The sequence below is a fragment of the Manduca sexta genome, chromosome 18 (genome assembly GCF_014839805.1).
Source record: "Manduca sexta isolate Smith_Timp_Sample1 chromosome 18, JHU_Msex_v1.0, whole genome shotgun sequence".
In the NCBI taxonomy this organism is placed as follows: domain Eukaryota; kingdom Metazoa; phylum Arthropoda; class Insecta; order Lepidoptera; family Sphingidae; genus Manduca; species Manduca sexta.
Genome location: NC_051132.1, coordinates 4529529 through 4553716, shown reverse-complemented (window position 1 = coordinate 4553716; position 24188 = coordinate 4529529). Strand labels below are relative to the sequence as shown.

Genomic DNA, 24188 nt, shown 5'->3' with positions numbered 1-24188 from the left:
CCGCGGGTAACCGCTGCCAGAGACCACACATAAAATTTGACCTCCACTATTGGTATTTATTGAGTGGTAAGTACCCATATTTATTTTCATTTAATTGTTTCGAGGTAATAAAATTGGTTTAGAGACAAATGAGTTTGTGGGCAGTGCGTGTTCGCAATAAATGAAAATGACTCCTTGTATATAAATGTGTGTATTTTGATTAATTTTCACTACTACGTTTCATACTATCGTTCCATCATAAGTATTAGATACTATTCGACTTATAAGTGAATTTATAATTTTATTTAGTCGTTTACTTACAATTACGAGTTGTAACCTTAAGAGCCATCTATAAGTATGCTTCAGTATTTTTTTTATTACATCTAATGATAATAGATGGCACTATAGTCGGTCAGTATCTTTTAGGGATGATTTCAATTAATTCTGTTCATAGTAACATAAATATTACAATAATATATTTAACCTGTACAATTTTTTTATTGTAAATAATTATTATTCTCTTATAGTAACAGTTTTCACCCTGGATAACATTTTATTACATCTACTCTCTCATAGATGGCAGTAAAGAAGAATAATCTTTCAGTCATAAAACGAAAACATTAAAATTTATGTGTATGTACATAATGTAAATGGTTATGTGAATAAAATAAATATTATTTGTAAATGATTCTATAATAAAAAAACAATGTTAAACTAATTTGTTCGTGAACAAATATAGCGTGTCATGAAGCACTATAAAAGTAAACCTGAAAAATGACGTTTGGTGACAGTTGCGCTTTGTTATCGTGTAGATTATTTTCGACCTTTTTATAGAAAAAATTAGTATCAGTGTTTGCAGCCTTCATATGGATATAAGAGATGAAGCGAAGTCAGCTATGGAGATCGTTAACATCCCACCAATTATATCGACGTTCCGGCAGGCTCTGCGCACCTTTGATGACAAGTTGAAATCAGAATTCTCAACCAACTTGTCTAAGTTAAAAAGTATGACGGACGCGCTAAAGGCCGAAGACCTGGGCTTCGACGATACCCTGAGTAACCCTGAGACTTGGAACAAACCTAACAAAGCGCCTTGTACATACATCGAAGTGTTTCAAAATAGTCGTATAAACATGAGTATTTTTGTGTTAAGACCTGGTTTTAAGATGCCACTACACGACCATCCACACATGCATGGATTGTTAAAAGTGATAGCAGGCGCCGTGAACATCAGGACTTTCTCTGAGTACCCAGTCACAGAAGCGGTAAGTTCGTTAGACTTTACAGTACGCGCCAGGTTCGAGGCGGCGAGGCTTGCCCGTGGTCTTCACAAAGGAGAAGATTATTCGCCGAAGTTACCACTGACAGAGTCTGTAGGAGTAACGCCGAGACTTGCATGCTCACACCAAGCATCTCCAACTACCATGAAATCGAAGCTTTGGAGATGCCAGCAGCATTCTTCGACATACTCTCACCACCTTATGATACATTTATTGAAGGTATAGGTCCGAGAAGATGTCGTTACTACCATGTTGCTAATGTAATAAGCACTAATTTAGTTGAATTAGAAGAAATAGAAGTGCCAAAATGTTTCTATTGTGATCAAGCACCATATTTAGGGCCAATATTAGCTTAGGTACAAATTCCAATAGTTTGTAGGTAGCTATTTTTAAATTGCAAATGAATTGAATTTATTGCAGTCAGCTTGTGTAACTTTGAATCATAAGTACTAGAGGAATTTACTGAGAGATATAAGACACAGAGGTAAATATGTAGGTAATTAACTAATATATACCATCAATGATTATACTATGTAAATTAAGAATTCACTTAATTAAAGTTACCCACCCAGACTGCTTCATTTATATTACAATTCACAATGTTATTAAACAATTTCACATGCACATACTGAATATGTGTAAAATTGTTAAATTTAAAGTGCAAACAATTTTGTGCCTTCACATCTATTGTATTTAAAGATAACAAATAATTAACTTGTACCTTACATTATGATGTAACGAAACACCAACCACAACCTGTATTATAGATATAACACAATATAATAAGTTACCAATTATATAGATGTTGTGAAGATCATGTTTTAAATATTATAGAATAATTAATAATAGTGGTTGCTTGCATTTGTATATAGGCAATAATTGTTATGTTGTTCTATTTGCAATGAACCTTGTATTGCATATTGAATAATCAATAGAATACATACTTGTTACATGCAAAACATAAGTTTTACTAATGACATAGTAAAGATTGTCCATCTTATCGAATGCCAATGTTTTAATTAAGTGTAGATTGCATTTCTTAGTCAATTAAATAACCCTTAATACACAAATGCTTTTATTTCTTATTGAGAAATATAATCTTAACCAAAATGTATAAACATCACAATTTATAAAATTAAATAAGTACATTTTGTATATGGAATTGCACTCGGATGGTAAAAGTATGTGTTAACACTATTTTTATTCTGTTTATACACCAATAAATGCCTGCTCAATATTAATAGGTTTTCAATGTATTACATGTATCTAAACCTTTTAATATTATTTATAAATAAACAATACATAATTATATATTTTTTTGTGAGAACAGATCAAGGAATCTGATGGACGGTTGATTTTGAAGTTGAGGTTGTTTATTAGTTAATTGAGTATAAAGCATTCTCATTTTTGCAAATAAATGAATGAATTACATATTTAATGTAATATTTATTTATTTTATACTTAATTGTTGATAAACATCACTAATTATATAATTAAAACATGATCTGTAATAGCAAATAATAAGCATATTATTTCTTTTCATTATTCAGCTTTAAATTCAGTAATAATTATGAGCAGCCCACAGGTCATATTTCAAATGCATTGCAATAGTAGCCTGTAGCACATGAATAGTTATATGACGAGTTTGTTGAAACTATTTCTCTCTTATTCACTTAGTTTGAATAATGCTATAGCTTGTTTTCATAACACTGATTGCTTTTACAAATATGTCTAAACTATTTTACACAAGGCAAGTATGAGAAAATCTATTCAGTTGTTAACTTTAGTCTGCAACCTAGTTCATTACTTCTTTTAAGGAAAAAGCATTGTAAAAAAGATGAAGTGGGTCATATTAATCAGGAATGTTTTATAAATCTCTAGTTACGTAAATCCACACTTATGTATATGAATGCAGCTAAATCATTTTGGTTATAGCTTACTTTGCGCACGCGTATTTTTAATTGAATTATGTACATAAGCCAATCAAAAAACGTGCAACGTTTGAAATTGTTAAATGTCAATATTGGTAATTTTTTTTCTAAAACAGGTTTTAAAATAAAAGTTAAGTATTTAATGAACACTCTATTTCAACTATTAGCGTATTAAGATTTTAATAACTTAAAATTTGGTAAAATGTCATATCTATTGGAGTCTATAGAATCAGGTAAACATTCCAAAATTTTAAATGCATTTGCACACTATCACAATGATTAGTCATTATCTAATAAGAAGTTTTAGTGAATAAAATGTAACGAAATTGTTAATTTTGATCTCCAAAATGTTGTTTATTGTTTAAAAATCTTTGATTTTTAAATATTAATGTAAGTTTTAAAAACACAATCACTAATAATTCAGCAAGTTTTTTTAAAGTACTGGTCATGAGCCCTTCATATATTCCGTATTTCGTTAATTTTCTGAAAACTGAATTGCCAATTTTTTATTAATAAAACTTGTCTTCTATGAGTTAAAGTACTCTTGTTACTCTTTTCTATTACTATACCCGGACATTGAACTAATAGGAGGGTTAAAAATTTAATTCACACACACATCAAATATCCATAACAGTGATTGTTTTAACACTATATAAAGAATACACCTACTTAATATGAGGGTCTAAATATTTCCTTAGTTTATTTGAAATGTATTAAAAATTCTTGGCTTAATAATGGCAATACAAACACCACGACTATTTACACATGATTACTATAATTATTAAGGAACCTATTACGGCAAAGACACATCAAAGCGTAAAAATTAGAAGAACGCAAGTCATCGTCAAACATACCAGCGTAATTTTGTATTGCGACGTGGCGGCGCTTCGATGTGTGTCGGCCATTGATTAGAATTAATTTCCGTCTGGAAATAGTATTGATGTTTTATTTGTTAATAAATATTTTATTTGTTATTTTTTTGTTTTCATTTTACAATTAATTGTGTATAAGGTAAATTGAATCCCTCCTAGCCGAATTTCGGCCACGGCGGCCAATCTCAACAGAGATCAGCCAGGTACGCAGGAGATATTATAGTGCACCAGTGTATGCGCAATACACAGGTGCACTCTGTTCCTTCACTCTCAAAGTTCGGTAAGACGGCAATCCGACATGACCGGAGAGAGATCAGGCGCAGGACCAACGGCTTTACGTGCTTTCCGAGGCACGGGGGTATCACACCGCCAACTTCCTGACTCCGAGCTGCGATTGAGTAATTTTTAAGATGGAAAAACCCAGTCACAATTATTTTTGGCCCGACCCGGGATTCGAACCCAGGACCTCAGCGCAGCAGCCGTACTTGTACCGTGTACACTTACAACTACGCCACCGAGTAATGTAATGTAATGAATGCATACACAAAGATAATTTTGTTATAATATCAACATAAATTATGATCATCATGATAGCTTTCGAATACGTTGACAGGTGTAAATTAATACATGCTTGAAGTTTTTAGTTACAGGCAATGACGTTTTACAAATAGACGCGTCATACACTAATAAAATTGCACAACAGCGCCGTATTTACTGTAGCCACAGCCCTAGCGGCTCGCATTGATACGGCCCGAATGGGCCCCGAGTGTGCCCGAATGGGCCCGAGCGTCGACCGCCTCGTCGCCATAACAGTCTAATAAAATGTATTTATTAGATAAAAATAAATTAAATAGTGTGTATACACTAAAAAATGTTTCATTTCATACGTTAGTAATGAGTATTCATTACTAACGTATGAAATGAAATATTTTTTTCATTCATAGTTGGAGTATAATCTGTACATCGTCTAAAAACACAGGAAGGCATTTCATTTATAATAATACAAAAAGTTAGTAAGCCGACTAGCCGCGACAGAGGTCGGAGGTTGACTAAGTGAATGTCGGGCAATTACCTTGCTTTCGTCTTGGCAGTATTGAGCTCGGACAACGTATCTATGTAATAAAAACATCTTAGGTTACAGTCCCTTATTAATAATAAATATCTTTTATTAATTAATCAGGGAAGTAAATTACTAACAGCCGTTTTCAAAAAACGATCCCATTCTCAATCCGACTCCGTAAATTAACCAATCAAAATAACTCACGTGTAAGCATATAAAAAAAACATGTTTTGATAGGTCAATTTTGGGATAGATCGAAAAAAGCGTTTGGGATCATTTATTGAAAACATTGATGTTTATTACATCTAAACAAAATGGAACGGAATATATTGTCCATAACATAAAATGGGTACTTAATGACGAAATAAAATATTCTATTAGTAAATAATTATTTAATTAAATATAATAGCATAAACTGAATACAACCACACAACAATTGCACACGAGGAAATATTTTTAAACAAAACCGCAACATGAAGAGAAAATACGTAAATAGCCGTGTATATTATCAATAAGGCCTAGACAGCACCGGGTTTACACACATATTCATACCCAGATTAAGTAAATTTACAACAAACTTATAGATTCAATATGATAATATATATTTTTGTACTTTTATTGACCATAATTAACGATTATGTTTTTTCTTAATGAAATCATTTTTAATGGTAAATCATATGAATATTGATTTAGGTAATCAGTAACATGACAATTTGCGGCTACAGTTTCAATGTTTTATTTGTCAGAGATGTTAGTGATCAAATTGTAATCCAATAGCTGGGTGTGTCAGTGTTTCATAGTTATCAGTTATTCGCGCATCAGGCGATTTGAAACATTGGTATCGTGACACTGCGAGACGTGAGATAAGATAATCGTCCAGTGCCGCAAAACATCTACAAGTACCATTTATCACATTATCAAAGACCACATGGTTTTAAAGAATTTTGAGCTTGATTCTCCCTTTCGCTCGGAGGTTATTTGGACTGTTGGTAACATGTTCGGATACTGTCCTTAAAAAGACATTTCCGCACGTAAATTAATAAAAGTAGCGTACCATAATGAACAGTACAGCATATTTAGAGAAGGAAAAAACGTAATACGTCGTTAATAAATATATTTTTATAAACTGTCGGCTATACTAACCAACTAAAGTAAACTTGCGAAAGTTATAAAATAGATTACTTAGTAATTTAATTTTTTTTCTTTCCTCAATAATGGTACAAATATTCTCAAAAGAGGCAGGCAGTAGTTATTCATTATTTTTTTTTAATTAAACTTTTATGTTTATACCAGGTTGCAATTTTAAGCTTATCTTTCATGTAACAATATTATATTGTCATTTAGGACGAATGAGAAAAATGTATTATATTGATAACGGATAATATGTAAACCTTCATTTTCCATGCTTGCACACTTCGTAACCCACAAGAGAACATTTTTTAGATTTAACAATGGAATTGCCTTTACAAATGTATGGCCAATTGTACCACCCATTCTCACACAACTCAATAAGGCTGAAAATGTCAACCTTTCCCAAAGTGATTAAATTTATTGACATGGTAGGTGTATCATAACAAGTATATATTTTATAGTGTGCAATAATAGGGCGTATAACATTATCGGCTTGTTTCATATGAACAGTCTCTACAAGTGAGAATGAATCAATCACCAAATAAAGTTTGACATGCTCACACATACTTGTGATCAATTGAGATTGGGATCTTTTATTAATATAGCATATTGTTTGACATTATTTTTTAATAGCATTTATATATCGATTTAAAATGGAATCAAAACGCGCAGATATCGATTTGGGAAAGTTTGACAGTTGACAATTTCACTAACAATTAAATTTTCAATCCTTATACAATTTGTTCTCGTTTTATGTCTAGACATTTTCGATCTATTCTAACCGATCTTACCTTAATTTAATCTCTGCCCATGGCACTTCAACATTTTAAAAAGAATTTACTTTTAATAAAATACAACAATCTTTTCACTACTGAATTTAATTGTACTGTGTACACATCTTTACAATATTTATTAAGATCAATTATTAAAATACAGTAAAATATTAATTTATAATTGATAATTAAATTTAATAAAATGAACGAATCTCCAATATAAAATAGCATAATATTGTTCTTGGACATTGTGCATGGTGGCTATAAAATATTGTCAGAAAAATAACATCTTGTGATTACAATTATTTGTTTACAGAACTGTGCTGTTAAGTTTTAAAATATATTCTGAAAATATCACTAAACTTCATTTAGATAGAATTTGTCCAAAATATCAACAAACTGAAATTATTTTCACGATTTACTAGATTACTCCAAACTTTTAAGATAAAAAAAAATATAGTAAAAGGAATCTAAATATAAGTACATTAAAGCTGGTTTTGGTGTGATATATAACCTGCTGGGAAATATTAATTGATTACATTCAGACATATTCTACAGAAATGAAATATAAACCATTATATCGCTAACAGGCAGTGTGTTTTTCCTTTAAATAATTCGTATGAGTAAATAACGTAACATTTATTTGTGATTTACTTGTAATATACTTATATTTTAGTATCTATTATGAGCAGAGATACATATTCTAGCTGCTAATATTTCTACTTTGTGAGCAGGTTACTGTTTTATTTATTGAGATTTTTTTATTAGTACCATCACTTTAGATGGAATTCTATGACGGTGCACTTATATTGTTACAAGAATTAACGCTATGAAGCTATTCTCTTGGCTAAGCAATAGCAAATTACTACATACAAAATTTATCAGAATTCAGATACCAATTGTTTTTTCTTCTAAGTTGTATTTTCTACTATATTTATGTTACACAATGGGTCAATCTACAATCTACACTTTTATTATAAAGCATAAAGTATATTTTCAACATGGTTTATAATATTCTACTGTTTCTTAGAAACACATAATATACTTTGAATGTAGCTTTAAATACTAAAAATACCCTATAAAATACGATATCGTGCACCGTCATAGAATTAGCGTTTACAAACATGAGCAAGAGAGCTGCATAATAAAGGCGAAATAATATTGGTCCGAAATTGAATATAAAAATTACGCACCTAAAGATATCAACCGATTAGACTAGTAGTGCGTTGTACTGTTAGATAACTGCATTTAGAGCACGTTCAGTTTTTTATTATAGCATTGAGGTAATCTCAGCGAGCAGAAACTAATAATTGGTCACGAAGTATTAAGGTTTATTATTACTATGCTCTAAACCCTAATAATATATATTTTTTTCACTTTCAACCAATTTTATCAATAAAACGTTTAAACATGCTCTAAACGTAGTGCAGACATCAGTAACGCCTGAACATCAGTACTGGGGGTTTACACTGGCAGTGTGGGACGGTCGCCGACTCCACCGGCTTGGTCGAATACGGCTTGTGCGACCTCTGCGGCCAATTTGTCCGCCGACTGCAACAGTAAAGACAGATTAAACTTCATAGTCCGATTTAGAAAAGATTTATTCTATATTAATAGCTATATTATTCGCAACTATAGAGTAAATAATATAGTAATAATAGAAAACCGTAGACTATATTTTTTTAGAATTGAAATATTGCATATCTAGTCATGTGCCAGAGAGAATTCATTTCCCAATCACATATCATCCTTAAAACTTTCATTCTCTTTTTATTTAATCCCATCAGGGAAATAATTTAAAAATCCACTGACTTAATCTCTATGTTAATTTTTGGATTTAGTGTTGTTAATCAATAGAAGATTAACATATCCCATATATTCCCCCACAATATAACTTAACCCACCTCCTGTGTATCCGCCTCCGCGTACACCCTGACCACGTCCTCCGTGCCGGACGGACGCACGAACGAGCGGCCATGTTTGTACGGCGCGACTAACTCGTTGATGCGCGTCTGCAGTCCCTCGGGCGCCGTGCATTGCCTCTCGGCGTCCGTCGTCGAGATGGCGTTGCGGTCCTAGAAAGACATGATTTGTGACATAAAGAAAATCGATGTTTAAATCAATATCCAACAAAGAAGTTCGCTGTGTTGAATTAATGGTTTTATTCTTGATTAATGATTGAACTTTATAGTAAATCGACTATTTTTTCAACAATTTGATATTGTTTATGCTGAAGGTATTTCGAAATTATTAAATATTATGGCTATCACGATTGTGGCACTGAAAATTAATCGTAATAAATTTAATGTCCCACCTATTCTTGTTCACCGCTTTTACTCCCGTTCACCCCATTTAATTAAAAACACCATACCTTGACGGTAACTTTGAGTTGTCTGCAGGGCAGGTCGTCGTACGCCTTTAGCCAGCGCGCGGCACTCAGCCCGCGGGCACACAGCACGGTCTCCACGAGGAACAGGTCCGAGATAGCATCGCCCACCGTCTCGTTCGTTATATCTACGAAGTCTAACAGCAGTTGCGCCGCTTTACGCTGCTCCGGCTCGCTGTAGAAAGGTTATGAGTTAATTTTGCTATTAGTTCTAACAAAACCTGTCCAGGTAGAATTGTTTTTAATATTTGAGATATTTTGATCTAAAACACCTAACAAAATGTAAATAATATATATCACGGTACCAAAATTCTTAATAAAATACTATATGAACAAAGCTGAACTTCATCCATGGTTTCCTAGCCTAAATGAATAGATATTAAAACTAACCCTTCTTGAGCGATCTTGCGGATGATTTTCTTAGCTTTGTCACTGTATATGACGGTGCCGTGTCCGTTAGCCTCGAAGTACACTCCGATGTCGTACGACAGCGCCGCGTGATGCAAATGTTTCACGCCGGTCTTCACACATGTTACTGGCACTTTCTGAAATTGTGTTATATAAGGATTAATTGCCTTTTTTATTTTTTTAAAAATTAAGTACTAAAGTTCGCAACATATTGTAACAAATAATAATATCGAGTTAAACAAACAGTTAAAAACTAACCGTCGTTTTAAATTAAATTTAACGATGCCAATCTCTTTTTCATTCCAGCGGACTGGACCAATTAGAACCAAGATTTTTTGAAGTACTTACATTTATGATGATTAGTTTATTCTCAAAATCAGATATTTACGTTTTGCATTTATTGAAAACGACTGAGTCTTGTCTGTGAAGAAATTGTGGTGAGTCCCTATCTTACGCCCGTATTCATAAACATTACCTATCTAAGGACGGAGCAAAGCTGTGATTAAATAAGTCTGTTTTCAGCTTTGTTTATCTGACAGCTTGCTGTTTGTTCGGCTTTGTTTATCTGACAGCCAACTAGATTAAAGTTGTATTTCAATATAAGCCAATCACAACGGCCCTATGTCTAAGCACTGCGAAGGCTGCCATACCGTCAACACTGAGAAACAGACTTATTATCACAGCTATGCTCCATCCTTAGATAAATAACGTTTAAGAATACGGGCGTTATGAGTTTAAGATAGAAATAAATCTAGAGCTATATTATACCAAATGCTTGGTGATGTACGCAGTGGAGGCGCCATTAGCGTACGCGGTCTGCACGAGCCCGAGCCGTATGTCCTGCGCCTCGCTCGCGGTCACCAGCTCCGTGATGTAGCTGGCCAGCAATGTCGCGATGCGGTCCCCGTCTAGCAGGTTCATCTTGTCTCTGAAACAAAATGGATGATAAGTTTATTATGGTATCTCTCAACAAATAAATTTATACCAAAGTGTTTTTGGTACGCAACATTGTTTTAACTACAGTAGTTTTATTTTAGAGATTCATTATTTCTAAAATGTATTTCCTTGCTTATAAAGTTAAAATTATGAGCCAATGAAAAAAAAATAATCAATTAATTTTCGATTTGGATCTTTCAATTTAGAATGTTAAAGAAAAAAGTATTGTCTGCCCATATTTCAAATTTAATGGCCAAGTCCACAAACAGCATTATTTTAAACGAATGTGCTATTTGTTTACATTTAATATTTTCGACAGTAGTGCTGAGGTCTGAAGTTCGATCCCTGAGTGGGACAGAGATACTGGGTTTTTGTATTTAGTATCAGCACCGGAATCTGACTTTGGACCTGACATGCCCACCCCCTATCACGTAATGGGACGAAATAAGCATGGCGGAAAGTGGGTGCACGAGTTGCGTCTCTGCCTACCCCTTTGGAGACAAAAGGCGCGTGTCTGTGTGTTATTATTTTCTTCACTACATACATACATAGTGTAGTAGCAGTACTAACGTGTCATCCAGGTAGTAGTAGACGAGGCGGTCGCCGTCACCGTCGAGCGAGGCGACGCGCTGGAAGGGCGCGTGCTCGACGCCCACCGGCGCCTTCTGCGACACCTTCACGAAGTCCGCACCACACTGGGCAAAATACACAAATAAGCGGACCATGATGGTAAGTGGTAGTATTGATTGTATGCGACTGTACCAGTGTGTAAATGGTAGTAGTGATTGTATGCGATTGTACCAGTGTGTAAATGGTAGTAGTGATTGTATGCGATTGTACCAGTGTGTAAATGGTAGTAGTGATTGTATGCGACTGTACCAGTGTATAAATGGTAGTAGTGATTGTATGCGACTGTACCAGTGTGTAAATGGTAGTAGTGATTGTATGCGATTGTACCAGTATGTAAATGGTAGTAGTGATTGTAGTGCGACTGTACCAGTATGTAAATGGTAGTAGTGATTGTATGCGACTGTACCAGTGTGTAAATGGTAGCAGTGATTGTATGCGACTGTACCAGTGTACTTTTATTGATACTTCTACATATTTCAGTCCAACAAAAATACATATTTCAACTCACATTCAAATTCAGTTTGCCGCCGTTCCCTCCCAAGTTGTAAAGCTTCAAATCGAGCTCTCCGCCTAGACTCTTTTTGATGATGTTAAGCTTCTTGCCGCCGACGCCGTTAGCGCCATCTACGTACAAAGTGGTGTCGTAGTCTCCCCACACGGAGAGCTTTTGACGTATGTTCTTGAATGCGCCCACTATTTTCTCGTAGTATCCTGAGGAATATTTATATATTTTATACATACTTTTTATATAGATTTTGTTTTTAGCATGAATGGATTGACTATGCTGAGATGGAAAATATATAAGAATATGTACAGAGCTAGTGTTCTATTCAGTATGCTCATTGAGATTACCTGTGGATCAATAAATACAGCCAATTATTACAGCTTTATTTTTATACATAGAAAATATAAAATTCTTGTTTTGGCCTCTCTGTACGCAATAATAGCAAGAAAAAGAGGGGAAAAAAATTGTAAAGATATAAACACAGCAAAGCGTGTTTCATATCTCTACCAATGCCTTTAGAACAAGGGCTATTATTGGTAATTTTGAATATATATTTGGACACGCACCTTCCTCTGTGGGTGTCCCGTACGTGTTGTCGTTGCGGCACTTGACGCAGTAGTGCAGCATGGGTGTGGTGACGATGCCGAACTCCTTCGGCGTGCCTTTCAATGCGATCACACCGTTCGCGGCCGCTGCGGCGAGACGGGGGCTTGTGTATCTGCACAAATAAAATTATTCATTCATTAGTTCTATTTTCAAATATCTTGATGTCAATATACTATCCGTAATCCTATCTTCGGATCGATCCAAAGAATAAACCAATCAAAATAAGTTATCTGTAAACATGCCATAGTCTTCTCACTGTCCGAGATAATGATTGTGAAACTTATTAAGAACCGCCATAAGAGTTCACCTGGCCTTAATCCACTACAATATGATGCAATGAGATTGGTGGAACACACTTTTCAAGCATGTTAGAGAAAGAATGAAGTAGCTGAAATGCTTTGTAGCTGAAATGACAAACTTTAACAATTATAGCATGCATACAAGATTCGTGACTAGTGAATTGACATTTACCTGGTGTCCATTCCGATGAATACGCTCGCCTTGAGTGACATGTCCGCGTTCACCTGCTTTATGATCTCCGCAGTTGTTGATTCTAAGTCATTGTCACTGGAACGTACAAAAATCATGATAAGTAACAAAATAATATTTATTACAAAATATTAAGGAAATGTTACGATTTGTAAGTATTTCTTATATCGATAACCTAGTTAACATAGGTCGATTATGCTGGTATTTCTTAAATTTATTGCAAGCATACTTAGGCAATGGAATTAACTCGTCTGCGGGTTTGATTACTAAATAAAGTACTATTTTTATAAAAAGCAATACAGATTTTTTAAATTCCCAATTTAAAACGGTATCACGTAACTTAAATGAATCCTCCACATTCGGTACCTGACATTGGCCAGCCTAGTGGCTATCTCCTCCCAGCTCTGCTCGAGCATCTCTCCGTCAGGGTCGACCAGCTTAACCCCGTTGTCTGGCTCCAAGTTGTGAGATGCTGTGATCATCATACCGATCGTACGACCTACAAAAGTACATCCATGAGATAGACATATAATAATAATATCAGCCCTGTATTATATACTGTCCCACTGTCGGGCACGGGCCTCCTCTACTACGAAGAGGGATTAGGCCTTAGTCCACCACGCTGGCCTAGTGCGGATTGGTGGACTTCACACACCCTCGAAAATTCCAATAGAAAATTTCTCAGGTATGCAGGTTTCCTCACGATGTTTTCCTTCACCGTTAAAGCAAGCGATAATTCACCTAATGGAGGCATATTCGTGTCAAATAATTGAATATTCCGTTGGTTCATTGTGTTACAATATACAGAACTTTAGTTGCCAGCGGTGTCCAGGCACAAGGCGTTGATTATGGTAGGGTGAGGAAAAACCAGACATAGAACCAAGTTTCAGGTCATGCATAGAATGCATGTATGCCCAGTTATAGAGGCTCGCAACAGGAGTATAAATGGCTGGTAACGGCACAGAGTGTTTTAAGATTAAATATCTTTCAAACCGAAAAACAGCAATGCACAACTTCCTAAGCGGCAGAAATAAACAAAGCGGTCTCGCACACGAAGGAATTAATGCCTTATTAGGTAGATGAAGGGCAATATTGCAATTTGCATGTGGTGAATCATTGACATACTCGTATAATATAGGAAATGTTTTACGAAGGTGCCGAGTGAATACGAACTGTAGATGAACAAAACGCGCGAAAGAGATAAAGCGATCGTGCGGCCCACAAAGTCTACACTACAGAAGTACAGAAAAGAGACAGGTATACGCCACAAAATCACGTTTTCTTTTTCTACAAAGTATTTGTTCTTCCAAAAGCATAATCTTGTATGGCGCGTGCCGCACCGTGTGTCCATTCTCTGTGTGAAATAAATTCAATCGTACTCATTTATTTGTCATACACAACAGCTTGGAATGGGCAGCGTACATTTCTGAATTCCACGGTGCATGTTACGCTGGCCGTGCATGCTATTTCGAGTGATATTTATTTTTAGTTGATATTTAACGTACTCACCGTTCTTGACGCGGGAGCGTATGACAGCCAGTAGACCCATGCGATACACCACATGTTCCAGCAAATTGGCTCTGGAAATACGTTAAAGAAATTTATTAAACAGAGAGGCGGTTTACATATAACGTGCATTATCGTAAGATATGACGTTCCATTTATTGATTGAATTTCTGTTTGGCAAATTTAATTGGCCGTTTGATTTGAATGAATAGCATTTATAAGTTAAACGTGTTGTACAAACTCAATTCATTTGAATTAATTGTATAAACAGGTTTTAGATTGTCGTTGACATTCGTTGAAGACATACATATTATTCAATATACATACTATAGGTATGTGAGTCATGTTCTCTTAATTACTGATGATCGCTACGTGATGCAAAGGCAATTATACCATTATGCAAATGCAATAATCAACGAAGTATATATGTGTTACTCTATCACCTTACAGAAGCCGCATCTGCGACTAGTAAAAATGTATTATTATGATAATAAGTTACATTGGCTAGAACATTTTTTTTTAAAACCGGCTTTTACCACAGCCTCAGTTCTATTATTAATATGAATTTATTTATGGTTTTAATTATAACAACTATGATAGATATTAGCACTGAAATTATTTACCGAAATGTATGGTGCACATAATATGATAAGTACCATATCGACTTAAAACCAAGGTAGCTCATTCAATGTCGAGGCCTCCGTGAATAGAACAAAGCAACAGCTTGTGACATGAATACGTCAATTGTTATAGAAACATTTGGGATATCAGCTAATCAAGCAGATAACACAATTTGATTGTATTGTATATCGAACAAACGAATCTATGAGTGCGTTTTGGCTGTTTTATAGTTTCCTTTGCGTCATAGGTCTGGTATCTAGGTTCTAGTATACCATGAACTGCGAAGTAGGTATATGGTTCAACTTCTGTATCAAGTAATACTTACAAAAGACTATTGAAACATAATTTGCACGGGGTTGCAGTCTGATATTAATTATTACGGGCATAATCTAATGTCTTCCTGATTAACATTTTGTCAGTATTCGTGAATTTTTTGACCTTCAAAGAAATATGAGAAGTATAAAAATTAAAGTAACTATAATAAGTGTATCGCCAAATTAATAAAGAATACAACACAAAGGAATTTAACGCTTAGGGCATTTTAATTACGCCTATAATGCATTATTAGCTCCGTAATAGCTCATAACTTCGCTCTGTCGGTTATTACTTAATACGGTAGGAGTGCGTAATATCGCCATATGGCGACTGCGACCCAGTGACTCGGATATAAAAAGAATTAAGAAAACAGACCATGTCGGATGTTACAATATAACTTTTATCAAAGCTTCAAATATATTTCAACATGATATAAAAATAAAAATGTATACTCTTAAACCGCGTGCGTAGTTTGAACTGTAACGAATCTAGTTTTAGAATTTAAGTTTTTATTGAAACTACACGAGTTCTAGAAAATGTGGTCATAAATATCCATCGATTCGATCCCGTTTTTGTAATGACAAGCGAAATGTAAACAATTCCTTTAGCCGTCTGGGAAACAGGAATTCAGTAATCTCTTATATTATAGTAAATTTACTATAGAATTCTATTATGAAAGAACTTGAGGAGCCACGCATTTTCTTGTAGTTAAAATACCTGGCAGACGAAATCAATAATTCTGTAAACATTACCGACGGTTACGGCTGAACCACATTTCTCTAGACATTACAGACTGTTACGACTACACGACTACATTGGTGGTACAGGGTCAGGGACGCCAAGAACTGGATTCAAGTACATCAACGAGATCTACTTATACGCTGACAAAGATCATAAGTATTTCTCCAATCCCTCCAATGTCGTAAAGCTTTGGAAAAAAAATTATATACATCTATTGCTATTCGCTCTTTATTTTCATTTTATTTTATTTGAAAGGTTACACCATCGTTCACACAATAACACATAGTGTCCGAAAGAATATGCAGACTATTCTGCATTACATTCCTTTCCTCGTTTTCTAGTAAATTTCAACAAAATGTTCAATTAAGGAAAAATGGTAAAGCCCTCATCGCTTAAAATCATTGTTTATGCCATACGAGAGCTCAGGGTCAAATATTAAGTAATTTGTTTATCTGGGCTCGCGGCGAAACATTTACTAAAATGTTTATTTAAACTCCACTGCATTACGAAATTTATTTATACACAATGTTCATTATGTCCAAACATCGTACCGAGGAGATTCTATAATGTAACGTGTGAAAACTACACAATAGCTAGTAGACACTAGACAATACTGTCCTTATTCTGTCGTCGAGGATGCGTGGCCATTAATAGGGATTGAGCCGTCCGGTTGTGCAAAGTGGGCGCTGGGTGATCACGGAAACCAGGACGTGATACATTCGACTATTATATCCGATGTTATGAATAATATATGGCGCTAAAGAAATTGCTTTCGTTCGGTATACTGTTATGATGCATGTCATGAATAAAGAAATGTGGCGCCAAAAACGTTTTTATGGACGCGTTTATTTTTTTAATGAATTGTACAGTTCCAATTGAGAGAAAGGTTATTATACGGCCATTGAAAGCAAGGACAAATTATTGCGTTTTTTTTCATTATGTAGTTTATTCATTGTTCTCTGTACTCAAGTAATGCGGAGGAGAACCTAAACAAACTTTGTTCTTTTTATTCATACGTCAGCGCATTTAAAAAGTAAAAAAGTAAAGGCGTATATCTAATAATAAACAATAATTTAACTACAATCTGAGAATTAATGATACCGAAATATAATATTTCCTTTCGTCGACATCCGAAATTCATATTTACGGAGTACGGGCTACGAATTCCGGTTGCGTTCACAGAACTATTTATCTTCCTATAGTTTATTTACTTTAGCAGTCGTAAACGAGCTTAATTTATATCTCACTTAGTACTAAATCATGACCAAGGAACAATGATATTTGGCCGAATTTAATATAAACTTTGCAATCTATCTAGTAATAATAATAATAATAAGTTTTTTTTATTGAAAAAGTACATAATGTGTTTTACAATTTAAAAAAAACAGTGGTATAACAAAACAAATTCCCAACAACAAAAATAATGTATTTACCAGGGGTACCCAAACTAGGCCGTGCCTGTACCTTGGGGTACCATTAAAAATTAAATATCATATCATTTGTAATTGCTTGGTGAGCATTCGTCAAAATTAGGTATACTATTTATAAAGTTGAAGAGTTTGTTTGAACGGGCTCATCTCCGGAACTACTGCGTCGAATTGAAAAATTCTTTCAGTGTTGGATAGCCCATTTATCGAGAAATACTATAGGCTATACAAACATCACGCTTTGCCCAATAAGAGCGGAGCACTAATAAAAACAAAATCGATAACGGGGAAAATTTATTCCTTTTGTGAATTTCTTTAGCGTGCGCTGCGTAAACGGTTAAAGTAACGCAACAAATATGTATGACGGATTTGTTCTCCTTTAAAAGTTCTAAAAATATATTATAAAACTTCCCCCGCCGCATCTGTCTGACTGTCTGAACGTAATAAACTCTAAAGAGCCCCAACGGATTTCAATGTAATTTGGTATAGAGATAGTTTAAGACCCTGGGAAGGACATAACTACTTTCTATCCCGGTAAAATATATAGCAGGACTTTTATCCCAGAACACTTTATCCCGGAAAAACTTTTTCACGTGGGCGGAGCCGCTAGTCTTATAAATATGTATATGCTCATGCGTGTGAACAAGTACTTCGTTATAACTGCTATCTAGCCATGCCTTTTAACTAAGCCGTGCGCTAATTAGTTGACTTCTATTTTTAGATTTTTTTGTAGACTGATAATACATGTTTTTTTTTTAATAAACGTTTACTAGCAGCTTGTATGTTGTACCATTATTTTCCATTCGGTACGTACCCCTGTTTTTCAATAAACACATTACTTTATAAATAGGCGTCCCTGTATTAATTGCTTCAAAAACTACACACGATACACCTCTACGGTTTACAGAAGACGAAATGTTTGTCAACGACAGGTGAGTAACTTGACTTAAAGCCTAGCCGTTTTAAATAAGCGATTCCTATCCCTCAATCTTCAATCGGATTCTGAGAATGAACCAATCAAATTAAATCATTCTTAAGCATGTAAAATTTTGTTCTGGTTGATCCATTTTTGAAACAGATCGAAAATAGGGATTGGGATCGTTTGTTGAAAATGGCATTTCATAAAGCATTAAAATTCTTATGACAATCGCTTAGCACACTGGTTTTCGCACGTTTTCCTTCACCATATAAATAGTAACATTCCATTTTATAATCTACTGCGGGAAAATTCTCAAACAAAACAGGTCAGTAGCCACGATCTACAGGAAATAAGGGATTTATGTCAGTTCCCACGCATAAACTAGTATTCGTGGTGCACGTCTGCGAACCAATTTAACTACAAACAATACTCAAGGGATCAGCAGAGCAGGGAGATAAGACTCTAGGTAAGCGGAACGCGTTAGGTGTGGCAAGCAATACATTATATTACTGTTCAATAATATAATCCATGGATTACGGCGGTAATTTTATCGCTTCATTAGCCTAGTGTTAGGTACTACAGCTTGGATATTAGTGTTTTTAAATATCCAGGAAAAAACAATAAATATGCAAGAGTATTGTATGAACAAGAGAGGTGGTAAATAAATTATGTTGAGTTGTAATTGGTGCCGGATTTGGTCATAGGCACGTCCCTATTGCATCTTGAGGCGGAAATAAACTCAGTGAACAATGAGCACTGATGCGCTTCTACGTAATCCTTTGGGGACATTATAGTCACGAGCTCGTGTTATTCTAATGGATTGTTAAAGAGATTGTTTTATGGATTTGCTGAAACACAGGCAGTTAGTTAATAACATTGTACATAACAGTGGTCAGATAATATGAAATAAAATAAATAATAACAATTTATATTAAAAATTGATTAAATCGTAATGCGCATATACAATTACTATTATACGTAGTATGTATAGTTATATAAGTAGCTGAATAAGTTTAGAACTTAATATTGACTATACACGTTAAGTTTAATAAAACACTTTTTTTATTTGAAGTGTATAAGGTTATTGACTGTACCTATACTTACAAAGTAAATGGATAATCGATATGCACTGGCGAATCTTGCAACGCAAATCACTGAACCGTGTCCTTGTGACAGCTTTGCATGGGAACGAATCCACATTCTTGTTGGACGAATATCTACATTTTGTCTTGAGGTGTGTTAACACCCAACGGCCAACTAGTTCATTATTTGTATAGTACAAGATTTTTTTTTATATATGTCTTAGCGAATGCTAATTTAGTTCTTAATCAGTTCATTGCTAGAAAAAGACGACTAAAGAAAGGGTAAATTTAGACCGACGGAAACATTAGGGACGAGATCAGAGTAACTCGATGAGACTAGATAATTGACAAAAATGTATAGCACTATGATGCTGACCTCTATGTTATATACTCCTCAGAAATGAAATCCTCAAATGATATTTGAAAAGGGATAGATAATTATTTACATTTCTTGTCTTAGTCTGATGCTAACATTTTACGCGGTTTGGTGAACAGAATAAATTCTATGAACATGTCTTTTCGTAATATCTCCTCTAATTAATTGAAACTGTTGATAGTATTATGAGACAGTAAACGTGCGCAAGGTCGATGGGCAGTGCTGAACGACACATAAAGTAAATCCAAGATCGCCAATAAATATCGAGATCTAGTGCAGTGATGAAATCGGCCCTAGTTAATGCAGTTAATTTAATTTCGGTTGACATATTAACATCTACCGGACCTAGAGTTATGTTACTTATATGAGTGTGATAAACAATAGGCTCCTAACATGAGCGGACTAAGAACCCATCTGGACATCAATAATTGATTATGGACAAAATCCGAACTCTCGAATCTTGAGATGTTGCAATAAGTTTTTACTCTTCTTATAAGAACAATAAAGACCAAGAGCACAGTGAACTATCTGCAGCTAATCACTATAACTTCACATACACGCACAATAGCAGTGTTTAATTATCAAAATACAAACAAAGATATAACAATAGCAAACAGATATGAAGGTGCATATCAATTGAGAATCCCAATAAAATGGAAGTGTTTTGATAAACACCAAAGGGATCTCGCAGCTTGGCTTCGCGCCAAATAAATCATCCCGATGCACTCCACGATGAAAGAATATTTTTATTGCAAACTGTTCGTGTTATCGTAACCTGTTTTGTTAATCGATATAATGCATTTATCGATAAACTCGTTTTAATGATATCCAGGTGCTAATGAGGTTTAATATTATAATAATTGGAAAACGTTAGTTGCGAATTATTATGGATTATAAAAAATATATTTTGTAATGTGTTTATGATGATGGGCTTGCCATTTATTACATGGGACCTAATATTTCTGACGAAATATAGGTGTAATAAAAGAATACCTAAAAAGAAAAAAGCCAATGCTATGCCATTTTAATATAATATGTATTTGTGACGATTAGAGGCTAATCCATGAAACAAGATTTGCAGGTTCCATTTTGGACGAGGGTCCAGGAAAATATATTTGTCATTGTAACAGTTAAAGCTGTCACTTCACTGTTATTTGTGTAAGGTCTACCTCTATTGAAACAGACCATTTTTGCTGTACACATAATTTGACCCTAAAATTGTGTAGTTAATTTCCTAAAACATAATAATATATAATGATAATATGATGGTCAATAATTTTATTATAATTCTTATGCATTATCCTTATTATGTTTACTATATTGGTTGTTTTCATTTGTAAATAATTAATGTTATAGTGATGTTAAACAAATTATGATTTACATAATATTATTGTAATAAATTTAATCACAGATCAATTGTTTGGGTAACAATAAATTATAGAATTATAGTACAGTTTATAAGAGAATAAATTGGATTTCTCATAAAATGGTAATCAAAGACAATATTTTTGTCCATATTTTTGGATAGAATGGACCTTAATAAACTACCATGGGAAATATATGCTTACATTTAAATAAAATATTAAAATAAATAAACCGTTTCACATTTGTAATTAAATGTTACAAATGGCAATAAATGTTCTTCAAGGTAAAAACACAGAACATTCTTACATTACTAACTTATTTCAAACACACAAAAAAATATTATGTTCATTTTTCAACTATTATAATTATTATAGAATTCAACATTTTTTAGAATATAAAAGTCAAGTCTAGTCTTCATTAAATTCATACCATATACCTACAGTATAATCCGTTTATTATGACTCTGCCTATATTGACCAACCTCTTATTATGACGTAATTACATTACTAAGTTTGGTTTTCATATAAGATTCTTTATAAAAAAGTCGAATATAATGACTTCCCTTACAGTGACATGTCGCTTATTGTGACCCCTTTTTAATAAATTATGTCCGGTTATAATGACCGACATGATTCTTTACGCCTTCGGTAATGTTCGTTGATTCCCGACGACGTTCGGCACGTGCCTCGTTTTTGTTTTTAATCTCAGGGAGTAATTGACATAGCGATGTCTTCTATACACAATAGTATTAGAGACTGTTTTACAATAAAAAAACAAAAGCAGACAAAAATTACAGATTACTTACATTAAAAAATACTACTTTTATGTACTACATACATACATACATAGGTATGTACTTATTACGTGCAATTTTTATTTTATAAGTTACTATGTTTCTCTATTAAAGTACTTAAATACATGCATACTATTTACATATTTTTTTTTTCTCAAAACGCTTTGTATGACGTCCGCTTATTATAACGTGTTTGTCAATTCCTTTCGATGTCATTATAAACGGATTCGACTGTATAATGTAAAATATAATAAAATTACTAATGAATTAATAAATATTAACATTAATCAGTAGTTGCATTATGTTTCTAATTAAAGATTAATGGTTAACCACAAATAATTTTATATAACTCACAGTTACATCCAACTACATTAGCGCGTTAATTATCCAAAATTGATGGGGTTCATGGTATTCATAGAACTGGTTTATTTGGGTAATCTAACTATATACTTATGTTTGTATCAATATGCAAATCTAGAATACATATTTAATAAGAATTTCGATAATCAGAGTGTTCAGTAGAGAATGAAATATAATATATAGCTTGAAACATGTCATTCAGTTAATTGGTGTTCATATAATAGATACTGTATTATAAATAAGAATGTAACTTAATAAGGTAAAAAGTTAATAAGGTAACTTCAACTATCTTTAAATAGAATTTAGAGGAAAAAAATATGATAAACTTGAGTATGTTTTTATGGAAGTTGCACTACTCTCCGAGAATAAATAAGAACATTTTCAAAAAACATATAACAGAATTAAATTAGTAAAGGCACTATAAAATTTTCATTACATTCCATACCTACTAATAAAAATATCAAGTAGTAATTCATATTAAAGTGATGGAATTAAATGTTACACATAAATTGAAATGGTTTAAGCAACCCCCATGGGCTCTAGACTAGGTCATACAATACGAATTATGAATTACAATTAAGAAGTGTGCTTATTGAATACCCCCTGCAAAGAAAAACGATGTTAAATGTGAGTTGTTCACAAGTGTCATGAGTAACCTAATTACTATGCATTGACATTGTCCTTACTAATTAATACAAGGTCCCAGACATGTTTTTCTACATTAACTGATTCCATGATATATGGGTGTTACAGATGATTGGGCCCGTATGTCTCATTGTTTCACTGCTCAAAACACTTCAAGTCATTGACCATAAATTGATATGGAGCCGGCAACTTCCCGTTATGAATATATAATAAAACAATCTGATAGATGATTCACAATAGTTACTGCATACGGCATGTAGCAATAAGGAACCCCTCGAAATTTTGCTTACGTGACAACTGTTACGCATGAAAGAACTTTGTCACAAATACGCTATATTTAGCTTTTAAATATGGCCTTATTAGGATAATGTTATTTAGTATCAATATAAGAAAAAAATAACTTACTTTGTGCGAAATCCGGCGGTGCCGTATTCTATAAAAACGTCGCTTGTTTTCGGATGCATTTCTCTGGCGAACGCGTACACCACTCGTAAGCTACTTGGCGGCATTCTGTTTGGTGAAATGTATTTATAAGGTCGTATCGCTCAGGTACAATCACTTGGAATCAACAAACGAGATTCTTTCTACATTCCCGCTACCACTTTGCGGCTAAAATTTGACGTCAAAACGTCAATAGAATTTATGATTAACCGACATATTTCAAAGTATGTACAACTATTAGCTGTCATCATTGTTGTCAGTACAAATGCGATGGCAGAAGTTACACTTAGCTAACCTAGTTCACTAGATAGTGGACAATACAATTTTATAGTATAATATCTACAAATTCGTAAGTCTCGCTAGAATTAGTTCATTAGCTTACTAAGATTTGTCGTAGTTTTGCTATTCGACGATAGATGTCTATAACAATATTTGAGTATGAAATACAGATGGCGTTACTTAAAAGCGCTCAAGATTTATACAATTTTATTCCACTAATGTAATCATTGTATGAAATGTACAAAGTATTTCTTTTACATAAAAATAATTCGATACATGTAATTCGACGACATAATAAAATAACACATGTATATTTTATTGCGGCACTAAAT

General features: G+C 33.8%; 2 protein-coding genes across 2 annotated transcripts; one reads left to right on the top strand and one right to left on the bottom strand.

Annotated features, from left to right (window-relative positions):
- The first annotated feature begins 734 nt into the window (after window positions 1-734).
- Window positions 735-4164, top strand: LOC115442833 (2-aminoethanethiol dioxygenase). The gene is given in 2 exon segments (XM_030168007.2): window positions 735-1308; window positions 1311-4164. Coding segments are annotated over 2 exon segments (768 nt in total). The 5' UTR covers window positions 735-845; the 3' UTR covers window positions 1616-4164.
- A 1335-nt stretch (window positions 4165-5499) lies between these two features.
- On the bottom strand, window positions 5500-23774 carry LOC115442821 (phosphoacetylglucosamine mutase). The gene is made up of 12 exons (XM_030167991.2): window positions 23542-23774; window positions 14496-14566; window positions 13353-13485; window positions 12969-13064; window positions 12458-12609; window positions 11895-12097; window positions 11327-11451; window positions 10589-10748; window positions 9803-9957; window positions 9398-9587; window positions 8931-9101; window positions 5500-8577 (listed from the first exon to the last, which is right to left on the bottom strand). The coding sequence occupies exons 1-12, from the start codon at window positions 23643-23645 to the stop codon at window positions 8491-8493; spliced, it is 1647 nt and encodes a 548-aa protein (XP_030023851.2). The 5' UTR covers window positions 23646-23774; the 3' UTR covers window positions 5500-8490.
- Between the last annotated feature and the right edge of the window lie 414 nt (window positions 23775-24188).

Coding starts and splice junctions, on each gene's coding strand:
- LOC115442821 (XM_030167991.2), bottom strand. CDS start 23,645: ATGCCGCCAAGTAGCTTACGAGTGGTGTACGCGTTCGCCAGAGAAATG. Junction 14,567..23,541: donor ACCGCCGGATTTCGCACAAA/GTAAGTTATTTT, acceptor ACGTATTTCCAG/AGCCAATTTGCTGGAACATG. Junction 8,578..8,930: donor CGGAGGCGGATACACAGGAG/GTGGGTTAAGTT, acceptor TTACTGTTGCAG/TCGGCGGACAAATTGGCCGC.